The sequence below is a fragment of the Strix uralensis genome, chromosome Z, assembly GCF_047716275.1.
Source record: "Strix uralensis isolate ZFMK-TIS-50842 chromosome Z, bStrUra1, whole genome shotgun sequence".
Taxonomy (NCBI): domain Eukaryota; kingdom Metazoa; phylum Chordata; class Aves; order Strigiformes; family Strigidae; genus Strix; species Strix uralensis.
This window is the reverse complement of record NC_134012.1, coordinates 72,501,609-72,528,427: the sequence shown is the minus strand read 5'-3', so window position 1 is coordinate 72,528,427 and position 26,819 is coordinate 72,501,609. Positions and strand designations below refer to the sequence as shown.

General features: G+C 37.5%; 1 protein-coding gene across 7 annotated transcripts in view; it reads left to right on the top strand.

Moving 5' to 3' along the window:
• The window catches only part of SECISBP2 (SECIS binding protein 2), a 29,436-nt gene that overhangs the window by 841 nt on the left and 1,776 nt on the right, over window positions 1-26,819 (top strand). The window contains exons 2-16 of one of the 7 annotated variants that reach the window (XM_074856492.1): window positions 2,970-3,162; window positions 5,128-5,257; window positions 5,659-5,882; window positions 6,817-6,904; window positions 9,051-9,196; window positions 10,379-10,534; window positions 14,094-14,195; window positions 15,982-16,101; window positions 17,269-17,401; window positions 20,731-20,900; window positions 22,479-22,617; window positions 23,075-23,204; window positions 24,955-25,175; window positions 25,913-26,067; window positions 26,504-26,705. In XM_074856492.1, coding sequence (XP_074712593.1) covers window positions 2,970-3,162; window positions 5,128-5,257; window positions 5,659-5,882; window positions 6,817-6,904; window positions 9,051-9,196; window positions 10,379-10,534; window positions 14,094-14,195; window positions 15,982-16,101; window positions 17,269-17,401; window positions 20,731-20,900; window positions 22,479-22,617; window positions 23,075-23,204; window positions 24,955-25,175; window positions 25,913-26,067; window positions 26,504-26,705 — 2,309 coding nt within the window. Of the gene's footprint in view, window positions 1-2,969; window positions 3,163-5,127; window positions 5,258-5,658; window positions 5,883-6,816; window positions 6,905-9,050; window positions 9,197-10,375; window positions 10,535-14,093; window positions 14,196-15,981; window positions 16,102-17,268; window positions 17,402-20,730; window positions 20,901-22,478; window positions 22,618-23,074; window positions 23,205-24,954; window positions 25,176-25,912; window positions 26,068-26,503; window positions 26,706-26,819 lie in introns of all 7 variants that reach the window. The other 6 variants (XM_074856493.1, XM_074856491.1, XM_074856494.1 and 3 more) reach the window with 6 other exon arrangements.

Below are 26,819 nucleotides of genomic sequence, written 5' to 3'. Positions count from 1 at the left end.
CACAAATTCTAACCAGTATCATAGGCGTTGCATTGCAATTTATTTCCAGATTAGGCTCCTGGGTCTTTAAAGTTAGTGATTAGCCTGTTACAATGGATGTTCATTCTCTATTTGGATCTGCCTGGTAAATTCAGAAACAGAAGAATTTGCAGCTATTTGTAATTTACCTTAGGCTGTCAGAGCTCTTTAAATGTTTACAACACTGGTGACTGCTGAGCTACTAGAGGATGCAAGGAGTCCAGTTTATATGATCAAGCATTGAAATTACTTTTCAAATATTTTTAAAAGCCTTGTGTGTTATTTAGTTATTCAAACTGGCGTTGACAAGTGGAAAAAATCCGTTTTCATGTAGTGTGTCAGTTATCCCAAAATACACTCATAGGAATGACTTGTGGCATATATTAGAGTGAGTAAAGGTGTGTAACACTGTAATGGCAATACTTTTGAGTCTCATTTCAATGTTCTTCCAGATACACATACCCAGTTTTCAGAATAAATGGAAAATTCATCTTAATAGATTTGTGTTGTGTCAGAAATGAGAAGGCTCTGTAATTAAGTATTCATTTCAGACAACCTTAAAATACAGACGTACACAAAGCCATTGTTGTTACATATTTCAAGCTTGATTTTACAGTTTGCTAGTACATGTTATGAATTTTAGCTTGTATTGTTCAAATCTAAAGTAAGAATTCCTATATTAGCGTTTACTGCATCTTGTGTGAAGTGAGCGTCTGTTCTTTCTGTAACTGATCTGAGTATTTCATGATAAATGTGGGTATTGAAGGAAATAACTTTCCACAGCAGTCACGTATCTCTTACAATTCATTTGTTTTGTTTCTTCCTTTTCCTCTGTTTCCTTTTGGTGAGCTTTATTGTTTTGCACGTTTTGTTAGAAAAGAGCAAACACTTTCCTATGACAGCTGAGCTCACAAGGATGAGTATTTTTCACTTGTAACATTAATCTCCAAACACACATAGCCAAAAAACGTTTTGTTTCCCAAAGCATCAAGTTGTCAGCAGAGATCAAACACTTTGTTCCAAAACATGCGGCAGTAACTGTGACATGGTCAGAACAGTCAGAAGCACGTGTCTTTCCTAGGTACTTAACTACATGCTACCCGTTTATCCAGGAACTATCTTTGGTATGTGTATTTTCTGAGTCTTATTTCTTGAACAATTTTAACCTTCCAGTTTTGGACATTGAATACTCTTACAAAGTCAAAGCTCTGATACATGAATATGATAACTGTAGAAACACTTGTGTGTTGTCTTCATGATTTAAGTTTTTGCATTTGTGTTCTTTGGGCGTATATCTGGTACTTTGTCTCTTGTTCTAAAGGCCTGTATTGTTACAGAGCATTCAGGAGGATTTGTTGGTCTGTAATGATTGATATGGCTCGTTTGTGCTTTGGAAGGAGCTGAATCCAGTCCTTGGGTGAAAGAGTGGTTGCATTATGACAAGGCCAGTGTAAATATAGTCATATAAAAGGAAGAGCCTCCAAGAAAGTTTCTTATGCTGTAAAACATTTAAATAACGTTTGGGGCTCATCCTGGATCTCCTCTTCACAACTTGTGAATCTCCAGAAAGACAGTTTTAGTAAGAATGCTACAGGTTTCTAAAGTTTTTTTTCTAATAAGGACTAAACAAAAAAGGCATTTGTGGTAGACTTATAAAAGTATTGTTAACCCCAGAGCAAGCTATAAAAAAGCCTACATAGTAAGGTAGGAAATAACTTGTCTTGTAAAAATCTTCTGATGTTACATCATTCTCTTAGTTGCTTCCCAGCACTCTTAAGCATTGGATTAACTTTGCAATTACTGTGAAGTTACTGGTATGTACTAACAAGTTCAGTTAGAGCCTTAGCAAACACATTCATTGTAGGCCTTTGTTATATCCTATAGGAAATCTCACTATTTTCAACCCATTTTGATTTGTAATAGAAATTTAACATTGAGGTGAGTGTGGCCTGATCTATGCATTAGAAAAAACACAGCATTAGTTTTAAACTAGCATTAAAAAAACAAACAGCAAAGAGCAGCAATATTCTGATGAATTTTTTGCCTTGTTGGGACTGAGCCATAGATAATTTTTCCCTTTATTTGTTACTTTTCTTCTTTGTGTGTAAACTAGGATTGTAAGAGTTGTTTTGTCTGCAGTCTATCAGAATTGCAGTAAGAAATGTTTTATCTGAAGTCTCTTGTTCTGATGGGAAATTCTCTGTTTCATATTATCTACTCAAGATTCAGAGGTTGGCCTCTCCATGGTGATCAGCTTTAAAAACTAAATGAGACTTTCTTAAGCTGAGAAATTACCTTTCTTCCTAGTCAAATTTGGATCTCCACCTATAGGTTCTGTACAAAGTGTAGGAGGAAATTGGAAGGGAACTTTGAGTATACATTTGAAGGAAAAAGACATGCCCCATGCATATTGTGTTTTCATAAACTATGGTGATCGGTTAATGATTATCTTATAATTCTGTATTGTATTTCATACATGTCTTATACCCCATAAGATGCTATACTCCTACTTTTTAAGACAGGTTTAACTCTTTAATATTTGTTTTTTCAGTCAAGTATATAATGTATGTCATGTAGCTATACTGCACTTTTAGTTTGTTTCACAAGAAAAAGCCTGCTGAAAATAAGTACAAAGAATCTTGATAACCTCAAACAGAAACTGTAACTGCAAAGCAGACTAGCTTCGACACTTGGAAACAGATAACATCTGTGTTTTAAAATATTTCCTAAACTGCATGTTTTCCCAAACCAAATTTAATTATTTTTAAAAGTCTATAGCAGTGAGTAAATAGTTAATTGAAGTAACATGGAATAGTTTTCTTTTGAAATATACCTTTCTTGTTAAACAAATTCTTCAGCCAAGGAATAATATGTTTGTCTAGGCAACATGTATATGCTGAAGATTTGCACTGGGATGACTTCTCATCTCTCTCTCAATGTACATCACATAGTGTTCTGGGAGATCCTGCCTTCTGTGAATACTCCAGCTGCTATTACTCACCTGATGGTGTTTCAAATGTATATCCAGTAGCTGGCTCACAATATCATTCTAACAACTCAACACACTGTAATGGTTCAGGAATAGTCAGAGAATCTGCTGAACACATGTGTCCAATCAGACAAGAAAGTAAGAATCTTTCAAAGGTGAGCAAATATATGTTTTTTAAAAATTAAAATTAAATTCTTATTTTAAGTCACTGTAAATGTTTGGTTCATTTTTTAAACTGAATAATCACTCTCTGTTCTTGTAGTGATAATGAATGGCATTTAAAGTGGATGGTAGTAATGTACTCAACTTCAGAATTCAAAAAAGTTCATGGAATTCTACAGTTCAAATTAATATAGTTTTTCAAGCAGTATTTTTGGAACATGAGAATAATTTAATGCATTTTCCTCAGAAGCCATCATCTGGGGGAAAAAAAAAAATAAAAGACCATTCATTTCTGAACTGTGCTTTCCTTTGTTCATTATTTGGGCTTGGGGTGAAGGGGGAAGGGCTTTTTTTGAGCCCAGTGGCAGCTTCCATGAACCTGAGTTAAGAGAGACCTGATGGCTGTAATCAGCTGTGTGGCTGATAAGTGATGAGACCACATCTGTCATTGAAGGATTTCCAAGACCTGTTACAGGTAGAAAACAATCCACAAGAGAGGAGGAAGTTGTGCTGGTCTGGAGTGGGAAGAAAGGTTTATGTTGGAAATCTGCTCATTCTGTCAAAAGTAAACGAGATGCTCAGTAAACATCTTCTGTCTTTTTGTGCGTGTGCCTATTTGGGGATAAATTTCATGAAACTTGGATAACATTTTCTTACAAAAAATAGACAAACTCCGCAAAATACAAAAATCAGGAAAAAAAATCAAATGTATTATTAACCCATTTCCCTCTGTGATTAGACATTGTGGCTCTTGGATTTGTAAGGCTGTTGTTTCCAACAGGTTCAAGTAATCTGTTCTCCAGTCGCATCCTTCTGGTGGACCTTACTCTCTAGGCAGAGACCTGGTAACTTCACTGTGGTCAAGCCTGTGTAGAGGAATTTGTAAGACCAGGTCCTAAGCATTCATTGCTAGACATAAAAGGCTAGAGACCTAAAATTAGTAGTTTGCTTGCTGAGAGAAAAATGAACACTGAAGCTGTCTAGAGAGATGATTAGCTCAATGTTAGCATAGGTGATGTAACATGAAACAGTTTAGCTTCTGGGAAGAGTTCTGTGATCTTTGTAGGGGCTTGGGCTGAGCGGTGTATTGTTTGACAGTCTTCTTGTCATTGTTCCCTGGCGTTTATTTTTTTGTGAGCTTGAAGAGAAATTATTGATCTTTTCAGCTTTGCATTATTTTGATCACATCTCTCAAAGCTTTAACAATTTAGCTTTGGAGGTCAGGAAATGCCTTGCCCTCCCACCCAAGAAAATAATGTTGCTGCCAGATGTACTTTGAATTTAGTCCAGCATCCTGTAATCAGAGTTAAGCCACTTGTCTAGGTTGATACAGTATACTTTGCATAGATGCAAGCCTAGTGCTCCTTCCTTGCCTGCCGTACTGGTTCCTGAGCCTAGCTCTGACAAACTATGTTTCTCACAAGAATCACAAGGCTTTCAGGATGCTACAGTATAGGTGAATGTGTTAATTGCATGCTGTCTGCTCCAAGTGTTTTGGATGTTGTGACATCAGTCTTGGCTAGTTTTGCCCATAATACATAGCTTGGACAAAATACTGGAATGCTTTTAAGCTTTTAGTCCTGTTCTAGAAGAAAGTCTGTTTTAGAAAATCAGAATGGATGATTTAAGACCAAACAATTCTAAACTATTGGAAATGCTCTGATTAATGAGATCTTAAAAGTACAGTTGTCTAGAAACATATTGAATAATCCCTCTTCTTGGGCTATTGTATGTGCTAAAAATGGCACGGTTAACAAGGTAGATAAAATTAAGTAACAAGTCTCTAACTGGCTGTTCCTCTTTTTATTCATTATTTGCGGTTATGGTATACTAACTATGTTGTATTAACTTGATGGTCAAGATCAAAGTGTTGGTTAACTGTAACTCAGGTTAAGGCAAACCTGATGACTTTACAAAGTTAAAGTAAAATCAACTAAATATGTCATAAATACTTGCAGCAGAGGAGATCAGAAGAGAGTGAGAAAAAATTAGACAAGAAAAGGCATGATGGAGATGACTCTTCTGTCAGAATTGTGAACAGGACTTCGTACCAGACCTCTGCTTGCAGCAGAGATTCTGTGAAGCCAGGTACAAATATGTTGTTTGGTTAAAAATACATCAGATAGACATAAAATGGTTGACTGTGCTGTAGCCTCCAGTTTGTGACCATGTTTCTAAATTTAGAATAATTAAGGAACAGGATTTCTTTTCTGTGTGACTTTGATAAGGGGGGGTGACTTAGGTCTTTTTGCTGATTGAACTGATACAAAAATTTTCCTAAGCAAGCTGAGTTTACAGTTGCTTGTTGAGTCAGTGTTGTGTATATACGTTGGTTCTAATTGCTAGTTTGTTTTTTTTTTTAATATGAACTATGTGTAGCAATAGTTCTTGTGATGATTACTGTAGTTATGCCAACTAGTGTACTATAGAACATACCTAGAAATGATCACAAGCAAGTTTAATTATGTAGACTTACATGCTTTATTCAGACAGGTTCAATAAAACTACAAACAAGAAGTCAACTCAAACTCCAAAACCAGAGTCTCTACCTGTACCTGCTTTTGAAGCTACCATTCTGCATTTCCACAAGTCACAGAGTCTGGGAAGCAGTGAGATACTGAATGTACAGCATAAAAGTGGACCAATATGTTCAGCGGAAAGTAACATTACGTGCCTTAATCAGCCACAGATGTCTCTTTTGTTGAACACAGAGGTTAGCTGATATTTCCATGTTGCAGAACTCATAAAAATAGTATTCTGCATTCAGTATGGTACTTTAAGACCTGTTGAAGTACTTTGCAGGCAAGGAGTTTCAGAGGTAGAGGTTTTACAGTTCTTTTTGTAGATGGTGTGAGTGCTTACTTGCTTCTCTTCTACCCTTTCTCACTATTCTTTCCTTGTCTGTGCTGCCAGCAGATAGGCGAAAGCCAATTTAGATTAGTACTGCTATGGTATAGACATCTAGCTTGCCTATACAGAGCACATATGTTTCTGAGGTTTCTTAACAGCTTCTTCTTTCTCTCTCACCTGGAAATAATAGGTAAGCAGTCACTTATCCGGTAGGTTTTTTTAAAAAAAAACAAACGTGTAATATTGTACTTTATTGCTTTGTGCTAAAGGATAAAAATAAGAAACTGAATTCCAGAAGGAGGCAAAAATATTGTTTAGACATAAGCATTTAACTTTAGTCTTGGTTCCCTATTTGTTAGTAAATACAATACTGACACATTCAGCAGTATGTCACATATATTCAATCAGAGTTTTCAACAGTGATTAAAGATGAATAATTTTGAAGGATCCAAACAGCGTAGTATTTCCAGTGCCTCTGGGTGGAAAACTACCTGCGATGGAAAAAAGACCTTTCTCCTGTCACTTGAGTTTCCTTTTTCATGGCTAGCTTGAGTTGGATGATGGTCTTTGTTTTTAATATACTCAGAACAGTAAAGCAGCTTCTTGTTCATTCTTAGAATCATTATTTGGATGCTTTTGTAAAATGTAAGGAACAAAAAAATCCAGGTTACTAAATTTTCTACACCTTTATCTGTACACAGATCGAAGATTTTTTATGGGGTTTTTTTATGTTTAGCTCTCTTTAAGGTCAGTTATTTTAATCCTACTTTTATGATTCCTGACTGTCTATTTTGCAGGAAGATACTTCTGTGGAAAGCAAAGCTTCATCAAAAACTTTAGATGAAACAGTAGCCAGATTAATTCCCTCTTCATTTGATGGTAGAGGTAAGTGCTCCAGAAACAAATTATTTGTCTGTATTTTAAGTGCTTGCATCTCATCAATTTGGAAAACTGAAGCGTTCTGAGGAGCTGTTGATGTGTAAAGTAAAAAAGGAATTAAATAGCAAACTCGTTATAAAAGAAAAAAAACAAACAAGTAAACCTCTATCAGTTTCTTCCAAATCAGTTTCATTCTTATAGCTCATTATTGCCTATAGATTTCACCAGCAGATCAAAACTAGGATTATCTTCCTTCTCTGTTGTTTCATTGATGCTCAAGGGCAAACATTGCTGTAGTTGCTTCCCATGTTGTTTAAGAGGAGAGAAAGTAATGCATATTGATTCTTGGAAGTCTGTCAAGTCATTTTGAGATTTGTTTCAAGAATTAAGTGAGAGGTGAGTATTTGATAAGTCTTGATAAGCAGGTTTGTTTTAAATAGCTGGCAGTCTGCAGTCTAGTATGTACCTAAAAATTATTCTGCGGCATACGTGATTTCTGTCAAGTCTGTTAAAGAAGGAAGGATAGCTGTGCAGAACTGTGATGCTGAAATGTTCCCTTTTTTGTTTTGTTTACCTGTTGTCTGGCTGTGGGGATGCAAAACTCTTTTTTTTTTTTTTGACAGCCACAAGCTCTAAAGGGGCTAGTTTCAAGTATTTAAATATAACTGAAATACTTAAATCCAGAATTCAGCTGAAGTGCCCTGAAGGGCCTTCTAAAGATAAAGTTATTCCAGAAACTTTAAAGTCATCTGATAATGTTTTTTCCTCAAACACTATCCTCAGTTCCTATCCCCCTGGAATAAAGTAGCCATTTGTGGTGGTTGACCTTGACTGGCAGCCAGGCTCACACCCAGCTGCTCTCTTATTTTCCCTCCTCAGCAGGGCGGGAGGAAAAAATAAGATAAAATTGTGGGTCAGAATAAGGACAGGGAGATTGCTCACCAGTCACCCATCACAGGCAAAGCAGACTTGACTTGGAAAAGTTTAATTTGTTGCCAATTAAGAATAGGGTAGGATGGTGAGAAACAAAAATAAAACTAAAACCACCTTCCCCCTACCCTCTCTTCTTCCCAGGCTCATCTTCTCTCCTTCGTTCCTGAGTCTTCTACCTCCTCCCTGCCCTGAGCAGCACAGAGGGATGGGGGTTGTGGTCAGTTCATAACAGCTCCTCTGCTGCTCCTTTGCAGGGCTGCAGGGAGACAGCCTGCCTCACCATGGTCTTCTCCAAGGGCTTCTCTACTCCAGCACCTGGACCACCTCCTCCCCCTCTTTCTCCTCTGACCTTGGTGTCTACAGGGTTGTTGGTTTCACATTTTTTCTTTCCCCTCCCTCTCACAACTCCTGCACAGTGTTTCTTACCCTTTTGTAAATATGTTACCACATAGGTGCCATCAGCGTCGCCGATGGGCTCAGCTGTGCATGGCAGTGGGTCTTGTTTTGGAGCTAGCTGGGGCTGGCAGTGTCCATCTTCTCACAGAAGCTACCCATGCAGCTTCCCCTCACTGCCAAAGCCTTGCCATGTAAACCCATTATGCTATTTAATTGTTCAACTAAAGTTTTTCTCATTCTTAAGAATTTAATTTTGTTCTGTATTTGCTGTGTGTAAGGAATATTTACAAAATTAATTAACTGTGAGCTCTTTCAAAACATTGATACCTCTGAGTGGTAGGGTGTAAAATTCTTGTACACTAAGGCACATTAGAAAGTCTTTCAGCTGGTACATGTCTGTAAAACCGGAAAGTTTTTAGAAAGTAGAAAATACTGATATGGCCTTGTATGTGAAAGCTGTATAACTGGGATAAATATTAAAGGAATTTTGTATATAAATATAGCAGAAGTTCATTATTTTAAAGAAAAATAGCTTAGAAAATGAGTATGGAATTATTTGTATGTAGTTAGTATGACAGTCTGGATTTCCAGTTATAATTTAATTGGGCTAAACGTATGTATTTAGTGCTGGACAATATATGGAATACTTACAGTTCTAGAAAGCTTTCTGGAAAAATGAAATATGTGAGTGTCTTATTTCAGTCCTTCCTCAGAAGAAATATGGCTCTGTTGTATATGCTAGTACTTGATTAGTTCATTACCAATCCTTTTGAATATATGATAAATATTGAGACATCTTTGTGTATAATTTTTTTCTCAACAGCATTTCCTGAAACACCTGCAGATGGCTCTGCTCAGCCACATGTGTCTTGGGCCATGGTACTTTCACAGCCCCCAAAGAAAATTGTGTCATCATCAGCATCTGAAGGTCCTTCCAGAGGCAAAGGGAAACAGGATAGTGAAGCAAAGGTACTTGAAAATTGTCTGCTCTAAACTAAGTTCTGTCACTGTGTGGTTGTCTCTTGATGTGAGACATTGCCATTTCTTTCCTAGGTTCTGTGCAGTGTCCACTTCTAATGTAGCTTTACAAAGTGGTATAAAGTTACCTTGTCCATATTAGAACTTTTCTTCTCTTGAGTGGAAAAGAATAACAAGATGTCAAAAAGACAGTGCTATTCCAGCAACATGAACTTCCAATTTTTAGGCTAGACTTTTTTCAAATTCCTGACCCTCAGAACGAGACATAAAATGTGGAACTCTTGCCTGATTTGGGTGGGTATTTCCTATTGAAATATCAGTAGTTCTGATACATTCTGTTGACTGTGCAGTGTGCTTCAGATGAAGAGTTTTTGCAGTAGCTCTGAGTTTCTAAGAGACCTTGAATTTTCTTTGTCACAGAATCACAGAATCATCTAGGTTGGAAGGGACCTTGAAGATCATCTAGTCCAACTGTTAACCTAGCACTGACAGTTCCCAACTACACCATATCCCCAAGCGCCATGTCAACCTGCCTCTTGAACACCTCCAGGGATGGGGACTCCACCACCTCCCTGGGCAGCCCATTCCAACGCCCAACAACCCGTTCTGTAAAGAAATGCTTCCTAATATCCAGTCTAAACCTTCCCTGGTGCAACTTGAGGACATTCCCTCTTGTCCTATCACTTATTACTTGGTTAAAGAGACTCATCCCCAGCTCTCTGCAACCTCCTTTCAGGTAGTTGTAGAGGGCGATGAGGTCTCCCCTCAGCCTCCTCTTCTCCAGACTAAACAACCCCAGTTCCCTCAGCTGCTCCTCATACGACATGTGCTCCAGACCCTTCACCAACTTTGTTGCCCTTCTCTGGACACGCTTGAGTAATTCAATGTTCTTTTTGTAGTGAGGGGCCCAAAACTGAACACAGTCATCGAGGTGCGGCCTCACCAGTGCCAAGTACAGGGGCAAGATCCCTTCCCTGTCCCTGCTGGCCACGCTATTTCTGATACAGGCCAGGATGCCATTGGCCTTCTTGGCCACCTGGGCACACTTAATGTCCTAGCCTGGATTAATTAAGATACCCTTTAGTTGTATAAGTGTGGCCACTTGCATTTATTTTGGTAGGTGGTAATTGAAATAAATTTCCAATAGTCATGCCTCATGATTTTTTTCAGCAGTCAGAAACAAAAAATGATGCTAGTGAAACTGAGCCTGAAGAAGGGTCAGAAAAAAAGAAAAAAAAGAAGAAAAAGAAAAAAAAACCAAAGTCACCCACTGATGTAGAGAAACCTCAAAATGAATCTACTACAATACAGGAGCCACCAAGGATTGAGGTACAGTGAAGGGGTTTTTGTTGTTGTTCTTTTAAGTGTTATGAGTGTATTGGAAGACCGGATGTTAACACAGCTTTGTATAAATTGGAGTTCAAATCCCATTTGTAGAGGTATTGGTTCAGGTCCATTTCAGTTGAGATGGTTGTCAGAAATTACTGATGGGGAACAGTTGAACCTTTTGACTTATGTTTTCAGTGAGCACAGAGGAGTGCAGAAGAGAGGAGCAAATTTGGAATGATGCATCTGAGAGTCTGGATGTTAACCAATAACAATACAAGTTAAATTTCCTAATTAAAAATATTCTATAGCAACTGTTGCAGAAAGCAAAGTGCACAAGGGATGGGGAATATACAGGGTACGATCCTGTGCCACAGTTTTAAAGAATGTGGTACTAGTATTAGAATTCTACCCATCTCACATTTGGAAGCTATTTCTATGTAACATATATTCTTACATTTCTGATTGCTAATTCCAGAAGGTTTTTTAATTCATATGGCTGTAATATGCGTATTAGTATTTTGATAACTTTTGTGAATCAGTATTGTGAAGGTGTCTCGTCCCATGCAGTGGGTTACGAGGTGGGGGACTTGAGCCTGCGTGCTGGTGGAAGAGCTGGTCTCTGCAGAGCCACAGGGCGGGCCAAGTCACCACAAGGACTCCGAGGAGCAATGGTGCTGGTGACTTTATTAACTGACCACGTTCGTGAGTGAATGGAGACAATTTGGCATCAATCAACTGATAACCCTTGGGAGAATGAATAAAGGCACTTAGGTGATGAGACTGTTTTCCTAATAATCCATCAACGGTCAACCGATCCCAATTCAATTAGTACAAAACTTAATACACATAAATACATATAAGAAAAAGAGAGAACAGAAAAAGAAAAGAGGAAAGAGATGAGAAGGGGATAGGAAAAGGAGAATCAACACTCTTGGATCCTGCTTTGTCTCAGACTAACCAGCTTTGTCCGGGAAGTGGTGGGTCAACAGAGACACACGTGGGGTGTTGCCTTTATATAGTCTTTCTTACGCATGCGCAGCAGGTTGTTCCAGAAGGTTCTCATTTTCTCTGGCTTGTACCTTCACCGTTGGGCAAGTTCTGTCTCTGGGCAACAACAGGAGGGAGGGGGAGAGAAATGGTCCATTGCCCCATCTCTGCAGAGCTCGCTGTGTTTCTCCTCCACAGGGCATCCCACTCGAGTTGTTTGAGACACCCTCTTTACGAACAGAAGGCTTTAGATTCTCCCACAGTAGAGAATTGTTGTATGGACTGTGGTTTAACAGGACTTTGTTGAAAGCCCAGTATTGTACAGCACTCTGTACATGTGTTGATTTATATATTTGGTCTAGTGTACATAATGTTCAATCTGTGAAATGACAGCATAAAGAAGCCTTCCTGGCTGGCTTCTGTTCTGTACATTTTAACATGGAACATTGAGCAGAACCATGGCTATGTGTTCTTTTCATTGTGTGGTTCATTTTCGTGGAACAGCACAAGGAATGACTGAGATCAATTTGTTTGAGAATTATGGGTAGAATCAAAGATCTGCAGGTTCTTTCCCTCATGAGAACATCCCCATTTTTACTATATTCTACCACACGATGTCAGACCTGTGAATGACTGACTTAACCAGAATGAGAATAGCAGGAGTCATAGAAAATAGTAGGAAGGTAAAGGGACTATTGAAGACAAAAATGGAAAAAAATAGCATAGAGTCATGGAACAGGACATATGCATTGCACTGAAATCTGTGATGTGGATGCAGCATCTGTTGTGGCAGTGGCAGACAGCTTTCAGACCCTCTTGGTTTGCTGGGAATGCACGTGTGCTCATCAGTTTGAAAAATGGGTGAGACGCTTCTGTGACACACTTTAAATAGAAAGAATCATACACACACAACTTCTGGGCACCCAAGAATTTTAAGAAGGTTCTGCTATGTATAGCTGCTCACTGGAGCAATATATTGGATTGCTTACTAGTTTTATAAAATTCATTTATAGACACTGTTAATGAGCAGAAATGGATGCATTTGGGGAAAAGTAATCCTGTTTTTCCATACACAGTGATAGACCCTGAGCTGGGTGTTTTCCTGTGGGGAAAAAAATTGAAGCTGCTATCAGTAATAAGGTCAGTGCTGGTAGTACTGGTCAAACATGCAAACAGCACTGGGAATTATTAGGAAAACAGAAAGGAAAATGGATTATGACGATACATAAATCCAGGATGTGTCTGATATAAATATAGTATGGATTTTGTTTTCTTGTGTTTCCCCCACTCCTTAAAAAATATACATACTTGGACTAAAAAAAGGTAGACAAAAGGCTCCAAAAATAATCAAAATTATGAAGCAGTGTCTGTGGGAGGCAAGACTGAATAAATTAGGACTTCTTAGAATGTAAAATAGATGGCTAAGTGGGAATTGGAAGAGACAAGGAAATAAAAAGGAAATTATTTGATCTTTCTCCTAATTTTGTTTGATGTCCTGTGGTTCTTATAGGTGATGAGTTAAGAGCAAATATAAGGAGGTGTAACATCACAATGAGTGCTATATTTTAGTTATTCATTTTGCTACAAGGTGTTGCAAGTGCCAGAAGCCTATTTGAATTCAAGAAGTGATTGGACAGACTGAAATAAAAATTTATTCTAGTGAGGGTTATTTAAATGTGAAGGTACTACCTCTGGTTCAAGATGTCCCTAAGCTGGGATGAGAGTGTGTTTGTGAAACATTTTTCCCTTTCTTGCAGTCATCTTTTGGCATACTTCCAAGCTTCTTTAAAAACAGTTGATTGAGTGAGGTGTGTCTGTCCATATGCTAGAGCTTTCTAGCCTGGGCTGTTTAAATGAAGTCTTTTGGGCTGCAGAGGAAGTGTTAGTGTGTTCAGTAGTATTGTATCACATTAAGGCTTCTCAGAAAGTGGGAGGAGAAGCATTTGAGTGAAAACCAAGCTGGTGGATCAAAGATCATTATGGTTGAGATAGCAGATATAAGGGGACCAGTGTAGAGCAAGCTCCAGCCTGTATGCATTTAGTTAATCTGAAGTCTGGATAAAGTCTCTGCTACTAAAATTTGCTCTCTTGTCTAAGGCTACATAATCACTTGAATGATTTATCTGTTTATTTTCATACTGTAGCCAAGAGTTATTACCATTTTGCCTGCCCTTTTTGTTCTTCACCACTCACATGTTTAAGGCAGAATTGCAGAGCTGGAGACTGTACTGGAAGAAGAGTGAAGGTGTTTGCAAGGCTGTTAAATGATCTGAAAAACAGCCATTTACCTCTAATTATTTGTATCGGGTGACAGCAAGAACAAGCTGCTGTTGGAAGAATTTCTCATGTAAACTCTTTCAGCCCTGAATTAGCTGCCATGTAGATGACTTAACCGTTGTCGTGGTGATTATTGTTGGTGGCACTGCACTTGGTTCCTGAATTTTATACAGTGGAACAAACCATGATGAATGTTTGATAAGCAGGAAGAAAATAATTTGAATGCAGGAAAATCAATTTTGAGAATACGGATTTGATAGTTCTCATAAAATCTTCTTCTGATTTATTTCTTTAGGATGCCGAGGAGTTTCCTGATCTGGCAGCTGCTTCTGATAGGAGAAACAGGCTAGGATCTCAGAAATCATCATTTTCTCCTGCTGTCAGAAAGCAGTCTAAAGTAAGTAATCTTACAACATTATGTGAATGTTAAGAAAATAAGCAGGAAAAGACTGCAAGTTTTAAATGAGACTAAAGGTGAAATTCTTTTGACTAAATGTAGATGCTTATGATGTGGGGCTCTGCCCATGGCAATCCCCTTAGGTACTCTGTGGACAGTGAAGAGCTACTCACTGTATTCAGTAGATTTGTATCATTCCAAAGGAGTTACTTTTTTGGTCTCTCAACTGCTGCCTGAACTCTGGGCTACTAATTCTGATATAGACACTTCTGTTGTGTACCCTTGTAGTTAGTTGAGATGAAATGTGTTTATGTAGTTTATGTTCCTACAGGTAGTGTTCTAGTTTAATTTTGCATTTCATAAAAATAATACTAAGTCTCTTTGAATTTCTGCCTTTGCTGTTTGTTCACATCATCAAATTTAAGGGCATCTGAACAGTGTAATACTTTGTTCTCAAGCTGTGTAAGGGTAAGAATTTGAGTCTAACACAATTATAAATCCAAGCTTGTTTTGGTTTTTGGGGTTTTTTTTACGAGTGAAATAAATCCCAGTGATTAACTTGGAAATTCATTCAATATGGGAATTAATCCCAAACATAAATTGCAAGAATTGGAAGAAAGATTGCTCTTGCAAAGCAAACATCATAAATCATAAAAGTGAAATTTCCAGGTTTTTGTTTCTTTGAAACTAGTTTTGCTGCTAGAAATCTTTGTCCTTGGTTTTGTTTCACTGTGAATATTAGTGGTTTAAAAAAAACCCCCACAAAAACCCAACACCCTTATTTGTGGCAGTAAATTACATTGACAGGGAGGAATGAGCAGCAAAAGGCACTGTAATTGCTCAAACCAGATTTTTTGTAAAGAAAGAGACTTGCACCTCAAATGAGAGAAACCTTTTAGCTTTGTAGGCGTAAGTGGGATATAACCTCTCAACACTTACGTAAGTTGTAAAGACGTGATCATTAAACCACTCATAACCCTCTGTAACAAGTATTTGAAGATGAAGCTGCCTTGCTGGTTATTTCTTCCAAATCTGAAAAAAGGAAATCATGAGTCTGATTAAGTAGTATGACAGCCAGTAAATGATCGCACTTTTAGAAGGCCATAATAAGGTCTTCCCAGAGCCTTCTCTTCTCCAGGCAGAACAACTCCAACTCTCTCTGCCTTTTATCATAGGAGATATGGCATCCCTCTGACCATTTTTGGGGGCCTCCTGTGGACCTGCTGTAACAGGTCCATGTCTTTCTTATGTTGGGGACCCCAGAACTGCACACGGGACTCCAGGTGGGGACACAGAAGTGTGAAGTAGAGGGGCAAAATCCCCTCCCTCAACTTGCTGGCCACACTTCTTTTGATGCAGCCCAGGACATAGTTGGTTTTCCAGGCTGTGAGCGCACATTGCTGGCTCATAGTCAGTTTTCCATCCACTAATACTACCAAGTCATTCTCTGCAGGGCTGCTCTCAACCCATTCATCCCCCCATCTGTATCGCTGTTGGGGATTGCCCCAACCCATGTGCAGGACATTGCACTTGGCTGTGTTGAACTTCATGAGGTTCACAAAGCCCACTCCTCAAGCCTGTCAAGGTCACGCTGGATGGCATCCCTTCCCTGAAGCATATCAATTGTACTACTCGGCTTGGTGTCATTCACAAACTTGCTGAGGATGCACTCAATCTCACTGTCTATGTTCCATTTGAATTTAATATCATCTTCACTTTACCTTTTTCCATGTGTCTTTAAATATTTTCTCTTCCTCCTGTCACCTTTTGTCTCTAAATTTCAAAGATCCATCTCCCCGAAGAGCCTTGGGATAGTCAGTCTCCCACACTGGATGGAACTCCTAAGGTGGATGGCCTGTCAGGAAAGCAAGCTTCATCTTCTATATTAGAAAGAAAGAAAATGCAGGTAAATTAATTCATATTTGAAAAGAAGTTCACAACTAAAAATTACAGAGGAAATTAGCATATTTAAATATAATACAAAGCCCAAGCTCATCCTCAACTGTATTAATACTTTGTCATTTATACTTTAAGATAAGTTACAAGATCCTCTTGATTAGAAGCACTCAGAGGTAGTAATTGCTAGCCCCCAGTTTCAGTTTAGGGAAAAATACTAGCTTTTTATTAATGTCTGCAAGTTTCAGATATCAGGAATTATTTTTTTTTACCTGTCTTATTTGATCATGGCATAAATCCAGTCCAAACTGATTGTCTTAAGGAGTTGGGAACCTCTTAAAAGTGGTTCTGCCAGATTAAGACAAGGAGGCAAGGAGATCCACTTAGCTTGGGGCAAGGAGGAGAAATACGGAGCAGCAGTGAGGACAGTAAGTAGTTCCATGTTGGTGAGTAGGTTCTGGTATAGCTCTGATGCACGATGACATCCTAGGCTCTGACAGAGGAGGTCATTCCTTAATCCTTTTATAACAGAAGGCATAGTGAATTGATCCTCGAGGATAAGACTTCTAAAAGCACAAAATCTGAGTCAATTTGTTAGCCTTTGTAGTTTGGTCTTTGTTAGTCTTTGCTAGACTATCCATTTGTAGTCTTTTTCTGTTCTGAATCGTTAAAAGTGTCAAGTGTGGGACACTGCTTTTGCCTTCTCTTGAAAGCAGACAGAAAGATTACTGCTTATGAGGAGGTGGTGCTTAAAGATGATAACCTCTCTTTTTAATAAGGCGTTGAAGATAATGATATATATGTATTGCAATCATGTACCTTGGAAGATTCATGGAGCAGTTCTGTACTTTTAACAAAACTTTTAATTCTGGTATGCCTTTTTTCTTTTTCAAAGATAGGTGGCAGTCTGACCAAAGTGGGAGCCTGACATAAAGCATCTCCTTTATTAAAGACTTTATACTTCTATGCTTTATTCCAGTAGCTATTCAAAAGTTATTTGAATTGTTTCTGATTTTCTTTACTTTTCACATTAAAGTTGGTGTGTATTAAATATCAAAATACTTTCACTGAAAAATCATGGATGAAGATGTTAAAGAGTGTACAACACACCTTACAGTATAATAGTCTTTACATTCTGAAATGGAGGGCATTACTAATGGGTACTGAACTTGTTTAGGAAACATCCAGGAGCAGTGGTAAGAAGAGTCAAATTCCCGTGCAATTGGATTTGGGTGGCATGCTGGCAGCCTTGGAGCAGAAGCAGCAAACAGAGAAGTCAAAACAGTCTTCTAAACCTGTGGTGTTTTCAGGTATTGGTTATGATGAAATTTCCCTTCTTTCAACTTAAGTTGTTTTTAATTATTGAAACATTAAATGTAGCCTGATTTCTGATCTGTAATGATCTCTGAATATGCAGGCAGGAGCACAGTTCACAAGATACAAGAGAAAATGAAGGTTCTTTTTAAAAAAAAAATTTTAAAGTATGGCAGTCTGAATTGTTTGGAGGAAGACTTAGGGAAAGAAAAATCTTCAGGATAATGATTTGTAAGAGTACCTTATATGAGTGGTGACCGAAGTTTAGCTTTGACAAAAATACTAATGTTTGTGGAGATTTTTGCATTGTCGTAAATAAGTGTGTTACTGTTGTGATCTGAATCTGCAGGAAGGGGCTACACAGTAACAAAGGCTTTCGTAAACTACTCAGATGATAGAATCCTAGAGCTGTAACTTGAGTGAAAAAGCTCCTCTGCAAACACAGGGGTTATATGAGAGTCAATCAGCCCAAGCCAAAGAATAATTTCTGCCATGCCTGATAATTGTGAAGTAATTGCTGTTAACAAAATGCTAGGCTTTGGTGATGGACAGAATCTTTCAGACTTTGTGCATGCATAACCAGGAAGCAGAAACAAATAGCTCACTATCTTTTTCATTGTAGGTCAAAATTTAGTCTTGGCTGTGTGAGTGCAGCATATTTTTCAAAAGGACGCATGATGTTTGCTAGAATTTAATGATGAAAAAATTTCTCTCCTTATTTCAGTAAAGAATTTTTTTAAAAAAATATTTCAGAAACAGAGCTAATTGTGAGATAATTCAGCTCACAATGTTTAATGTGATAGTTGAGCTTTTAAATAAAAAGCTCAAAATACCAAGCATCGATGAGATTTTCCTGCACTAACTGAGAGAACTTGTAAGATACTTTTAAAAATTCTTTTTCTGCAATTGATCTCTTTTTTTCATTTGAGTCAGTTAAACTCAGTGCTGTAGAGGTGCTAATAACCAGTTTTGTTTCTATAAAATTATACAATGCATGGGTTATGAGTAGATGCTGGAGCACAAAGGTACGGGTCACAGTACCTGTTTTCTAATATTAAATTACCTGTGTCTGAAACTGCTGCAGAAGAGAAATTGATGTGTCATGTTCATATCCTGGAAGTACAAGGCAGATGTTACCTCAGCTTTATAACTTTTTTTAACATTCAGTGCACCCATTAAATTGGTGTGTACCAAAATGTAATGTTAGTTTGTGAAGTGGCATTGTGCTGACCTCTGTAACCAGAAGAGAAGCACAGTGAACAAGAAGGGCAAGGAGTGTCTGACTGCAGACAGAGTTAGTTTATTCCACTTCATTTGGTAAATAATGTGTGGATGGAACAGCACAGTAAAACAGTAATTATTTGAATTTAAATTGTGTTTTGGAAATGCATCAGTAGTGCAAAATGACATAAATTGTTAAAGCCATCAAGTTCAGGAACACGAGAACTCTGTTACAGAGAAATGATTACTTGTTTTAAGACTTATTTACTTATTTATAGAAAACTGCTTAGCAACTTATTTACTTATAGCAAGTTATAGTATTACTTATAGAATTTTTTAATATTGCTAAGAATCCTGCTTGCCCAGACTGTTCTGTGGAATTTTACCAAGGACTACTGTGTCCATCAAAACAAAGCAGTTTACTGTGAAAATCTACCCAGAACTGCAGTGTTCAGCAAAATATCATGTTTTTGTCCTTGAGGAACAGATGTGCTCTAACTAGCTGGGCCTTGGTAATGAGTAGAGATAGCCATATATGGATTGTAGAAGTTTCATTGATTCCCTTAAATAAGGTAGGATGAGTAAACTGTCTGAAAAACATTTTTGTTGTTCAAGAAATTGGCTAAGAGAATCTGCGCATGCTCCGGGGAAAAAACAAGGTGAGAAAGAATACAAGCCTTCCTCCCAAAGACGCCCCCCAGGAGGCAATGCGCAGGTGCAAAGAGAACATAAACTGCTGACACCAGCCTTTCGAACTAACCCAGCCTTACTCATGCATATGTATGTTTGTGTTATGTAATCCAATGAATATGTATATCCACACTCTATAAGTTTCTGGTAAAATGTGCGGTGGGTGTGCAAGCTTTGTGGAGAAACCCCCTTGCACCCCGGCCGGAGTAAACATACCTGCTTTATAACTCTCTGAGTTGTAGAGTCTGTTTCCGCAAATCAACTCTGTGAATTTGAAATGAAGAGGTGATGTACGCAGTGAAGGAGATAGGATGTGTCTGCATGGCATATGCTTATGTATTGCTTCAAATTCAGATTCGGTTCTTGTAGCGACCTATGCTAACATACTGCACAACGTTCTTGGCAATTTGGTTTTGTTACACAGAGACAAAAAAAAGTTGCGGTATAGCAGTTTTGTGAAGTAAACTGTTTATGCTAATAGTACTGTATGTGGTGTTGGAGGATCAACATGTAAATACTTTGGAAGCAGTAAATGAAGATGACTTAAAACAAGCTGCTAGAAGCTTTGGGTGTTTTCTAGGTGAGAGAGGTTGCCTGAGGCACAGAGGTGTCAAGCTCATTCCACTGATACATCTCATTGTCTTCATTCACTTGCTAATGTAACCTGGTTTATATTGCAGGTAACTGAAGTTTGACAAAGTGCTCTCACAAGGAACAGCAGTCCCTGCTGACAGCAAGCTGAAAAAGGAGAGTAGTTTTTAGGATGTGAGGTCATGGTTTGGAAGGTCCAGATTCAGGGACTTGGCCAGTCATTTAAAGCTTTTGTGTCCTAAACCCTCTGGAAGATGCAAGTAAAGTAGACATCTCTTGAGAGCTGTGCTGATTAAGCAAAAGAAACTTAGCTGTAGCTTTGCATTGTCATTACCCATCTGCAAATGAAGTCCATCCAATTTCATTAAGGTGTAACAAATGGTAGGAGTGAGTACTACAGATTATTTTCAGCAATTAAATCTAAAATCTGTAATATTGCAACTCAGTATTTCTCGTGGAGGAGGAAATGCCAGTGAACTAGAGATTCCTGAAGGTTTATCAAGCTGGCAATGGCATGGTGTTGAAGGTAGCTTGGAGCGCCGTGTTTTGCCAAATTCTGCTTTTGAGAGTTCAGGGACAGAGCTTGTGATTCTAGTTGTATAATAAAAGTAGAGAACATGTCAGTCTTTTAGGAGGAGTATCTTTATTAAATGACATTGTTTAATGATACAGGATTGCCTATAAATATTCTTAATAGCAACATAACACAAATTTAATATGTGTATACTAGTTCTAATCCAGACATTAAACTTGCATTGGATTGTAGTTTAGGTATTTGTTATACTTGTCTGATGCAGACTTTTTTTTTTTTTATAAATCTCAGTTGGTGGCGCCATACCCTTGCTTTCTAAAGAACCTCCTACAGCCACAAAAAGTCAACGGTTAAATCAAGGAAAGATGCCTCATAACCCTTTGGATTCCAGTGCTCCTTTGGTAAAGAAAGGGAAACAGAGAGAAGTCCCTAAAGCAAAGAGACCAACACCTCTTAAAAAGGTGCTCTCATTTTTACCTTATATACTACAATATAGGCTAATGAAACTTCAGTACTACTCTGTGAGTCTGTTAAACCTTCTGGCATGGAGATCTGCATCTCAGTGTCCACTTGTCTAAATTCAATTTTAGCTTTCCTTGGTTTAAAAAAGGGGAGGAAGGGGCAGGGGAGAAGAGGGGAGTCTTGCTAAATAGCATATACAGTTTCCCCCAAGATATATTTTCTCACGTAAATCACTTGGTAGCTGAAGAAGTGCCACTACAAGAGTGTCCACACATCATTGGTATAGGGGGACATCCAAAGAAATGTTACTTGGTTTGGGCAAGATCTGCTTATTTGCAGGACTGGGGAGGATGGATCAAACAAAGGTAGTGTTTAATGTTTCTGTGCTCTTCCAAGCCAGAACTTCAGCTGATTCTGCAGCAACTAGTGTTAGATCCACCTGGTGATTTCTCTTGTATCTTCCCCCCGCTCATTCACATTGCTTCCTGTCGTGTCTTCTATACAGAGGATTTTGAGATACCACTCAATCACAAGATCGCTTTTTTAGCCTAGACTAATTGTTATGGAGCTAGAGAAGGTAGTTTAGTGGTCATTCTGTGCTGCTTAATTGAATTTGAGAGCTGTACAATATAAACAACATATAACAAACTCAGGTGGGTGATACTAGTTACTGTGTCTTCTGGCTGTTCTATTTTCATGCCATCTGTTTGGATTCCAAAGTAGGTTTGAGAATACAAAGATTGCTTTGTCTGTGTAATATCTGTGTTCTGAGTATGGTAGCGAGCTTATTTTTGTTCATCTTTGAAAAATGCAAATGGAGAAATTTACTTTTTAAAGTAAAATAATTAGATTCTGTGGTGTAATTAATTACAAATTTTGAGTAGATTAGCTGAGCTAGTGGGCATATATATAATAACTGCTTCTTAGCAGCTACAAAAGCAGAGAAGGAAGATGAGTTTCAGGAAACTGATTATTGCTTCCACTTACAGTAGCATGTTTGGATCCAGCATATGTCCTACTTTCCTTCCTTCCGTATACCATACAGCCTAGCTATCCATGGTAATTTCTTCTCTTTTTCTTCAACCAGAAAATTCAGACAGCGATCTATTAGACTGACTCAAGTTTTTAACGGGAAAATAAGGGAGAAGAGTAACTCTGTGTGTGTATATATATGTATATATACATATATACATACATGTACCTGAGTGTTTGGCTGAATTGCTACAAATTGACAGTCTGAAGAAGAAAGGGAGAAGGGAGACTTTTTCACCCACTTCTCTGTGTTGAAGAAATTTGTTGCTTTATCTTTAGTTCTGCAGTTGTAGTTGATCCCTAGTAGTTATTTCCTCCACCCAGACACTGGTAATCAAGGAAAAAGTCCTTTGCTATGTAGATTTAGGGAGTATCTTTCCTTCTTCTTATGTGCAAATTAAAAAAACCCCAAATGTTGTAAACTTTGAATGATAGTGCCAAACTTCTTTATGAATGGTCTGTATGTAAAGACTTGTAAGAGAAGCTGCTTTGTTATCTATGTGACACTGGTTTGATTTGGTTTATATATATATATATATTTTTAGATCATTCTGAAAGAAAGAGAACAACGAAAACAGCAACACCTGTTAGAACAGACAGCAGTATCAAAAGGTGAAGATAATATTTGTCAGCCCACAGAAAATACTACTGAAGATGAAATGCTTCTACAGGATAGTCAAGCAGGTATCTTTCAAGAGAAGGCTGTAACACAGTATGTAGATGGAGATTTGAGAGTGAGCACACTTAGTACTTTCAAAAATGTGTACCAAATACTGTCAAATGAAAACTGTACCTTCAGAATTTTCTAAAATTTAGCTTGGGCTTATCTAGAGTTTAAAGTGTGCCAAAGCTGACAGTCAATGTAATTGAGTAATTTGGCTTCTGAATACTGTTCCTCACTTTCATGCCCGTCGGATTTATTATGTGTCGTAATGAGAGTCCTTGCATCTCTCTGGCAATCTGTTTAAAAAGAGGTACAATAATAAAAACTATGATAAAAAAATGTATGAGCTGTTCCCCTACTACCACAGATTGTTGTAACAGTGAAGTAAAGCCTCTCCAAGAGACACTTGGCAACTTAGTCTCTTCACAATGCTTTTTGGTCTGTCTTTTCATTGAAATGTCTTTATTTACATGATAGCTGTTCCTGTAATGCAAGCTGCTGAAGGGTTTCTGGAGAGCACAGGGATGAAGGAATCTACAGAAGGTTCTATGACTTCAAAGCAGCTAAACTCCAATCTTCCAAAAATCCATAGTAGAAATTTTAGAGAGTAAGTACTGATTGTAGAGATCTCTGTTTTTCCACAGTACCGCCAATACAGCATTTTTCACACAAGATACTTCAATTGCATTCTATGCCACACTAATTGGAATTTAGACTGAAGATTCTAAATTTTTTTTTTTCAGTTTTCCTGTGAGCTGACACACAAACAAAAAATTATATCCAGAGAAATAGTCTGTACATTATTGTAATTCTGATTTCAAAATGCATGATTTCCTTGAAGGAAAAAAAAGATCAGAAATTCATTAGAGGCTAAGAAAGGAAAAGGAGCTGCTGTTAAAGTAATGGAGTACCAGCTTAATATTTAAGAAAAAGAGTAGTACGCTTTACTTATTTTTAGTGTGTACTTTGGTTTTCTGCTCTCAGACCAAATGGCAAAATGTAAAGAATGTGACTATCCAGATGACATTTTCATGTTGTGGCAAGGCAGAGAAATAAAGGGAAGGTTTATGGGTTATTGTGTGCAAACACTTTTAGTTTTGTTTAAACAGATGTGTATACATGTTTCCTTATAAAAGAAGAAATAGTCATTACTATATGTGAAGAGGTCAGAGATCCAGTCATGACAGTTTAAAACAGTTACTTTAGGTAAACAGTGTTTTAACTTTTAGTTTTCCTCCAGTAAAGGCACCACTGGCCTTTTTTGCAGTTCATGTTATAGTAACGGTTAATATTGATACAGCCATTCTTTATCTTCCTGATGGCATGTGTTAGCTCTAATTTAACTTTTAATTGCATTAAAAATTATTTAATTTGTGTTTATGCAACACTGTTTTACTGAAAGCAGAGTTTGGGTTGAATAGGTAAAGGGCAACTCAGTCCTACCTATTACAGCATGTAGAGCGTTCAGCAAAGCTTAGAATATTTTGTGTCTTCAGATTAGATTTTCAGTGTTTTAGTAGACTTGTCTTTGAGTCTTAGTGAAATCAACTGGAAATAGTAAATAAAAACTCTTGTAACTTACAATTATCTCAAAATCTAATTTATCTCTAAGATCCAGCATAGGTCTTGTGATCTCTTCCCATAATCCTATGTGAATTTGCCACTTAGCATCTTTCTGTTGGCTGTGCAGTTGAGATATCTTTCATTTTTCTCTTTGTGAGCCTTCCTTACTGAGTGATTCTTTATGTAAAAGATGGGGGAAAAATAATTTGGAACCCTGATCTTTCACAGGGAATACTAGATAAGTACATCTGTGTTTATCCTTTCGTTGTGAACACCACAAGGCTGTAATCTGATAAGTGAAATAGGATGACAGACAAAAAATACGAACTTGGGGAGGAGAAATTTGATCCAGATTTCTGTCTTTGTTATAAGTAGCCCTGTATTTATAGAAATAAATCAGAATTTTATACTTTGGTTGCTGTACTTTGATTTATATAGGTCAAAATAAATGCCCTCAGAAAAATGCTTCAGTAGAAAAACATATGTACATACATATTTATTGGTATAAAATACAGGTTTATTGTACATGTGTGTATGTATTTTTGGTATAGTTTGATAGGAGAGCCAGATACCACAGGTAACAAAACTTTCCATAAGTTCCCAGCCACTGAAAAAAATCTTATATAAATTTTTGTTTTCATGTATATGAGAACTGTGTTTGGAGTAGAAATAGAAAAAAGGTAAAGACAGACTAGAATAGAAGGTGAACTGTTTATATTTTACATATTACATATTTATGTGTTACATATTTGTAATTTTAGGGTTTTTAACATTTAATTGATTATATCTTCCAGTTACTGCAGCCAGGTACTTAGTAAAGAAGTTGACAGTTGTGTGACAGATCTCTTAAAAGAATTGGTTCGTTTCCAAGATCGCTTGTATCAGAAAGACCCAATAAAGGCCAAGATAAAACGCAGGCTTGTTATGGGTCTTAGAGAAGTTTTGAAACATCTGAAGCTGAAAAAACTGAAGTGTGTCATCATCTCTCCTAACTGTGAAAAGATTCAGTCAAAGGGTAAATAAGCTTTTTTAAAAAGTGTTTGTTTAATAAAAGAAATGTAAAAAAGCAGACTCACCATACTGGCAGCAGTATTAATTATTAGTATTGGAGGAACTTACTTGAGTAGCCTTTGAAATTCAGTCATGTAAATATGCCTTCCTCCTTCAGATTGTTAACTGCTGTGCAGCTGAAGTGTGAGCTGAGTCAAGACTGTCTGGGGTGGGGGCAGTTATTTGAGACTAGGATCTGTTTAGTTACCAATTTGCAGTGCAGCTGCACAAAAGATTGCACTGGCATAGCTGAGAAGAGACAAAGGTTACTGATGCCAGCTGTGCCACCACAAGAAGTCTTGCTGTATCAGATTGGCCACAGATTGACAATAAGTTGTCAGTGATACTTTGTTTAAAATTTGTTGTAATTATTTTCATTACTTTCTATTAACTTTTAAATAATTTCTTAGCAGCTGGGTCTTTTTTAAATACTCAATTAGACTATACTGCACATATAACAAAATACAGAGTAGTAGCAGTCAAAGGAAACGGCTAATTATTAAGAAAAGAATGTCAAATTCTCCTTTAAAAGTTAAGATCTAATGCTGTTATTGAGATCAATGTATTTTTTCCTATAAATTTTGTAATTTCAAAATAAATCCTTAATCTTGGGGTATTTTTTGCATCTTTTAACAGTACTGTCCTTTAGTTATAATCACCCTGAATAGTGTCATTCTTTGCTAATTCTGTTGTCTGCTCCAGGTGGGTTGGATGAGACTCTGCACAACATTATCGACTGTGCCTGTGAACAGAATATCCCATTTGTTTTTGCCCTTAACCGCAAGGCCCTAGGCCGCTGTGTGAACAAAGCAGTGCCTGTGAGTGTGGTGGGAATTTTTAGCTATGATGGGGCTCAGGTAAGCTGAAATATAGAGGTTCATGTTTTTGTTTAGCTTTACTCTTTACCTGTAAGAGGAAAATAACATACTCATGACTTTAAGGTTTGGTTTGTTTGTTTTGCTTTTGCACACTTGTACTCTTTATCCCACCTCAGTGGCTTATACAACAAATCGATTTTAGAAGTACAGCCACTCAGCACTGTTCGAAAAAGTAGTTTGGCCATCTCTTCCTGACATCCATCTAGATCTTCCAAAATTTTTTTTCAAGAGAATTGATGTTTTGATAAATGCTTCTAAATGGTTTGGTTTTCATGTCATTATACATACTTAGCTGCTCAACTTTTATATATGAACATATATGTTCTGAATAAGGAATATTCATTACAGATCTTCATGGAGATGTTAAATCTTAACAATGTGATTTAAGCTGTACTAATACTATGTATTTCCCCAGGACCATTTTCATAGAATGGTACAACTGACAACAGAGGCCAGGAAGGCCTACAAAGATATGATAGCAGCTTTAGAGGAAGAAGCTGAAGGAAAGCTAAGAGAAACCCAACCCAGCATCTTAACCACTGAATATGAAAAAAATGGCTTATCAGAAAGTGGTAAAACATCTTCCAAGGACTCTGATGAGGATGTACCAAATTATAGTGAGTATTTACTGGCTTGGCTTTGGTTCAGTTTTCATGCAAAGTGCTCTTCAATTCTACGATTTGCACTGAAACAAATGACACCTGACACTTCAGTGGTTAGTAAGGGGAGAA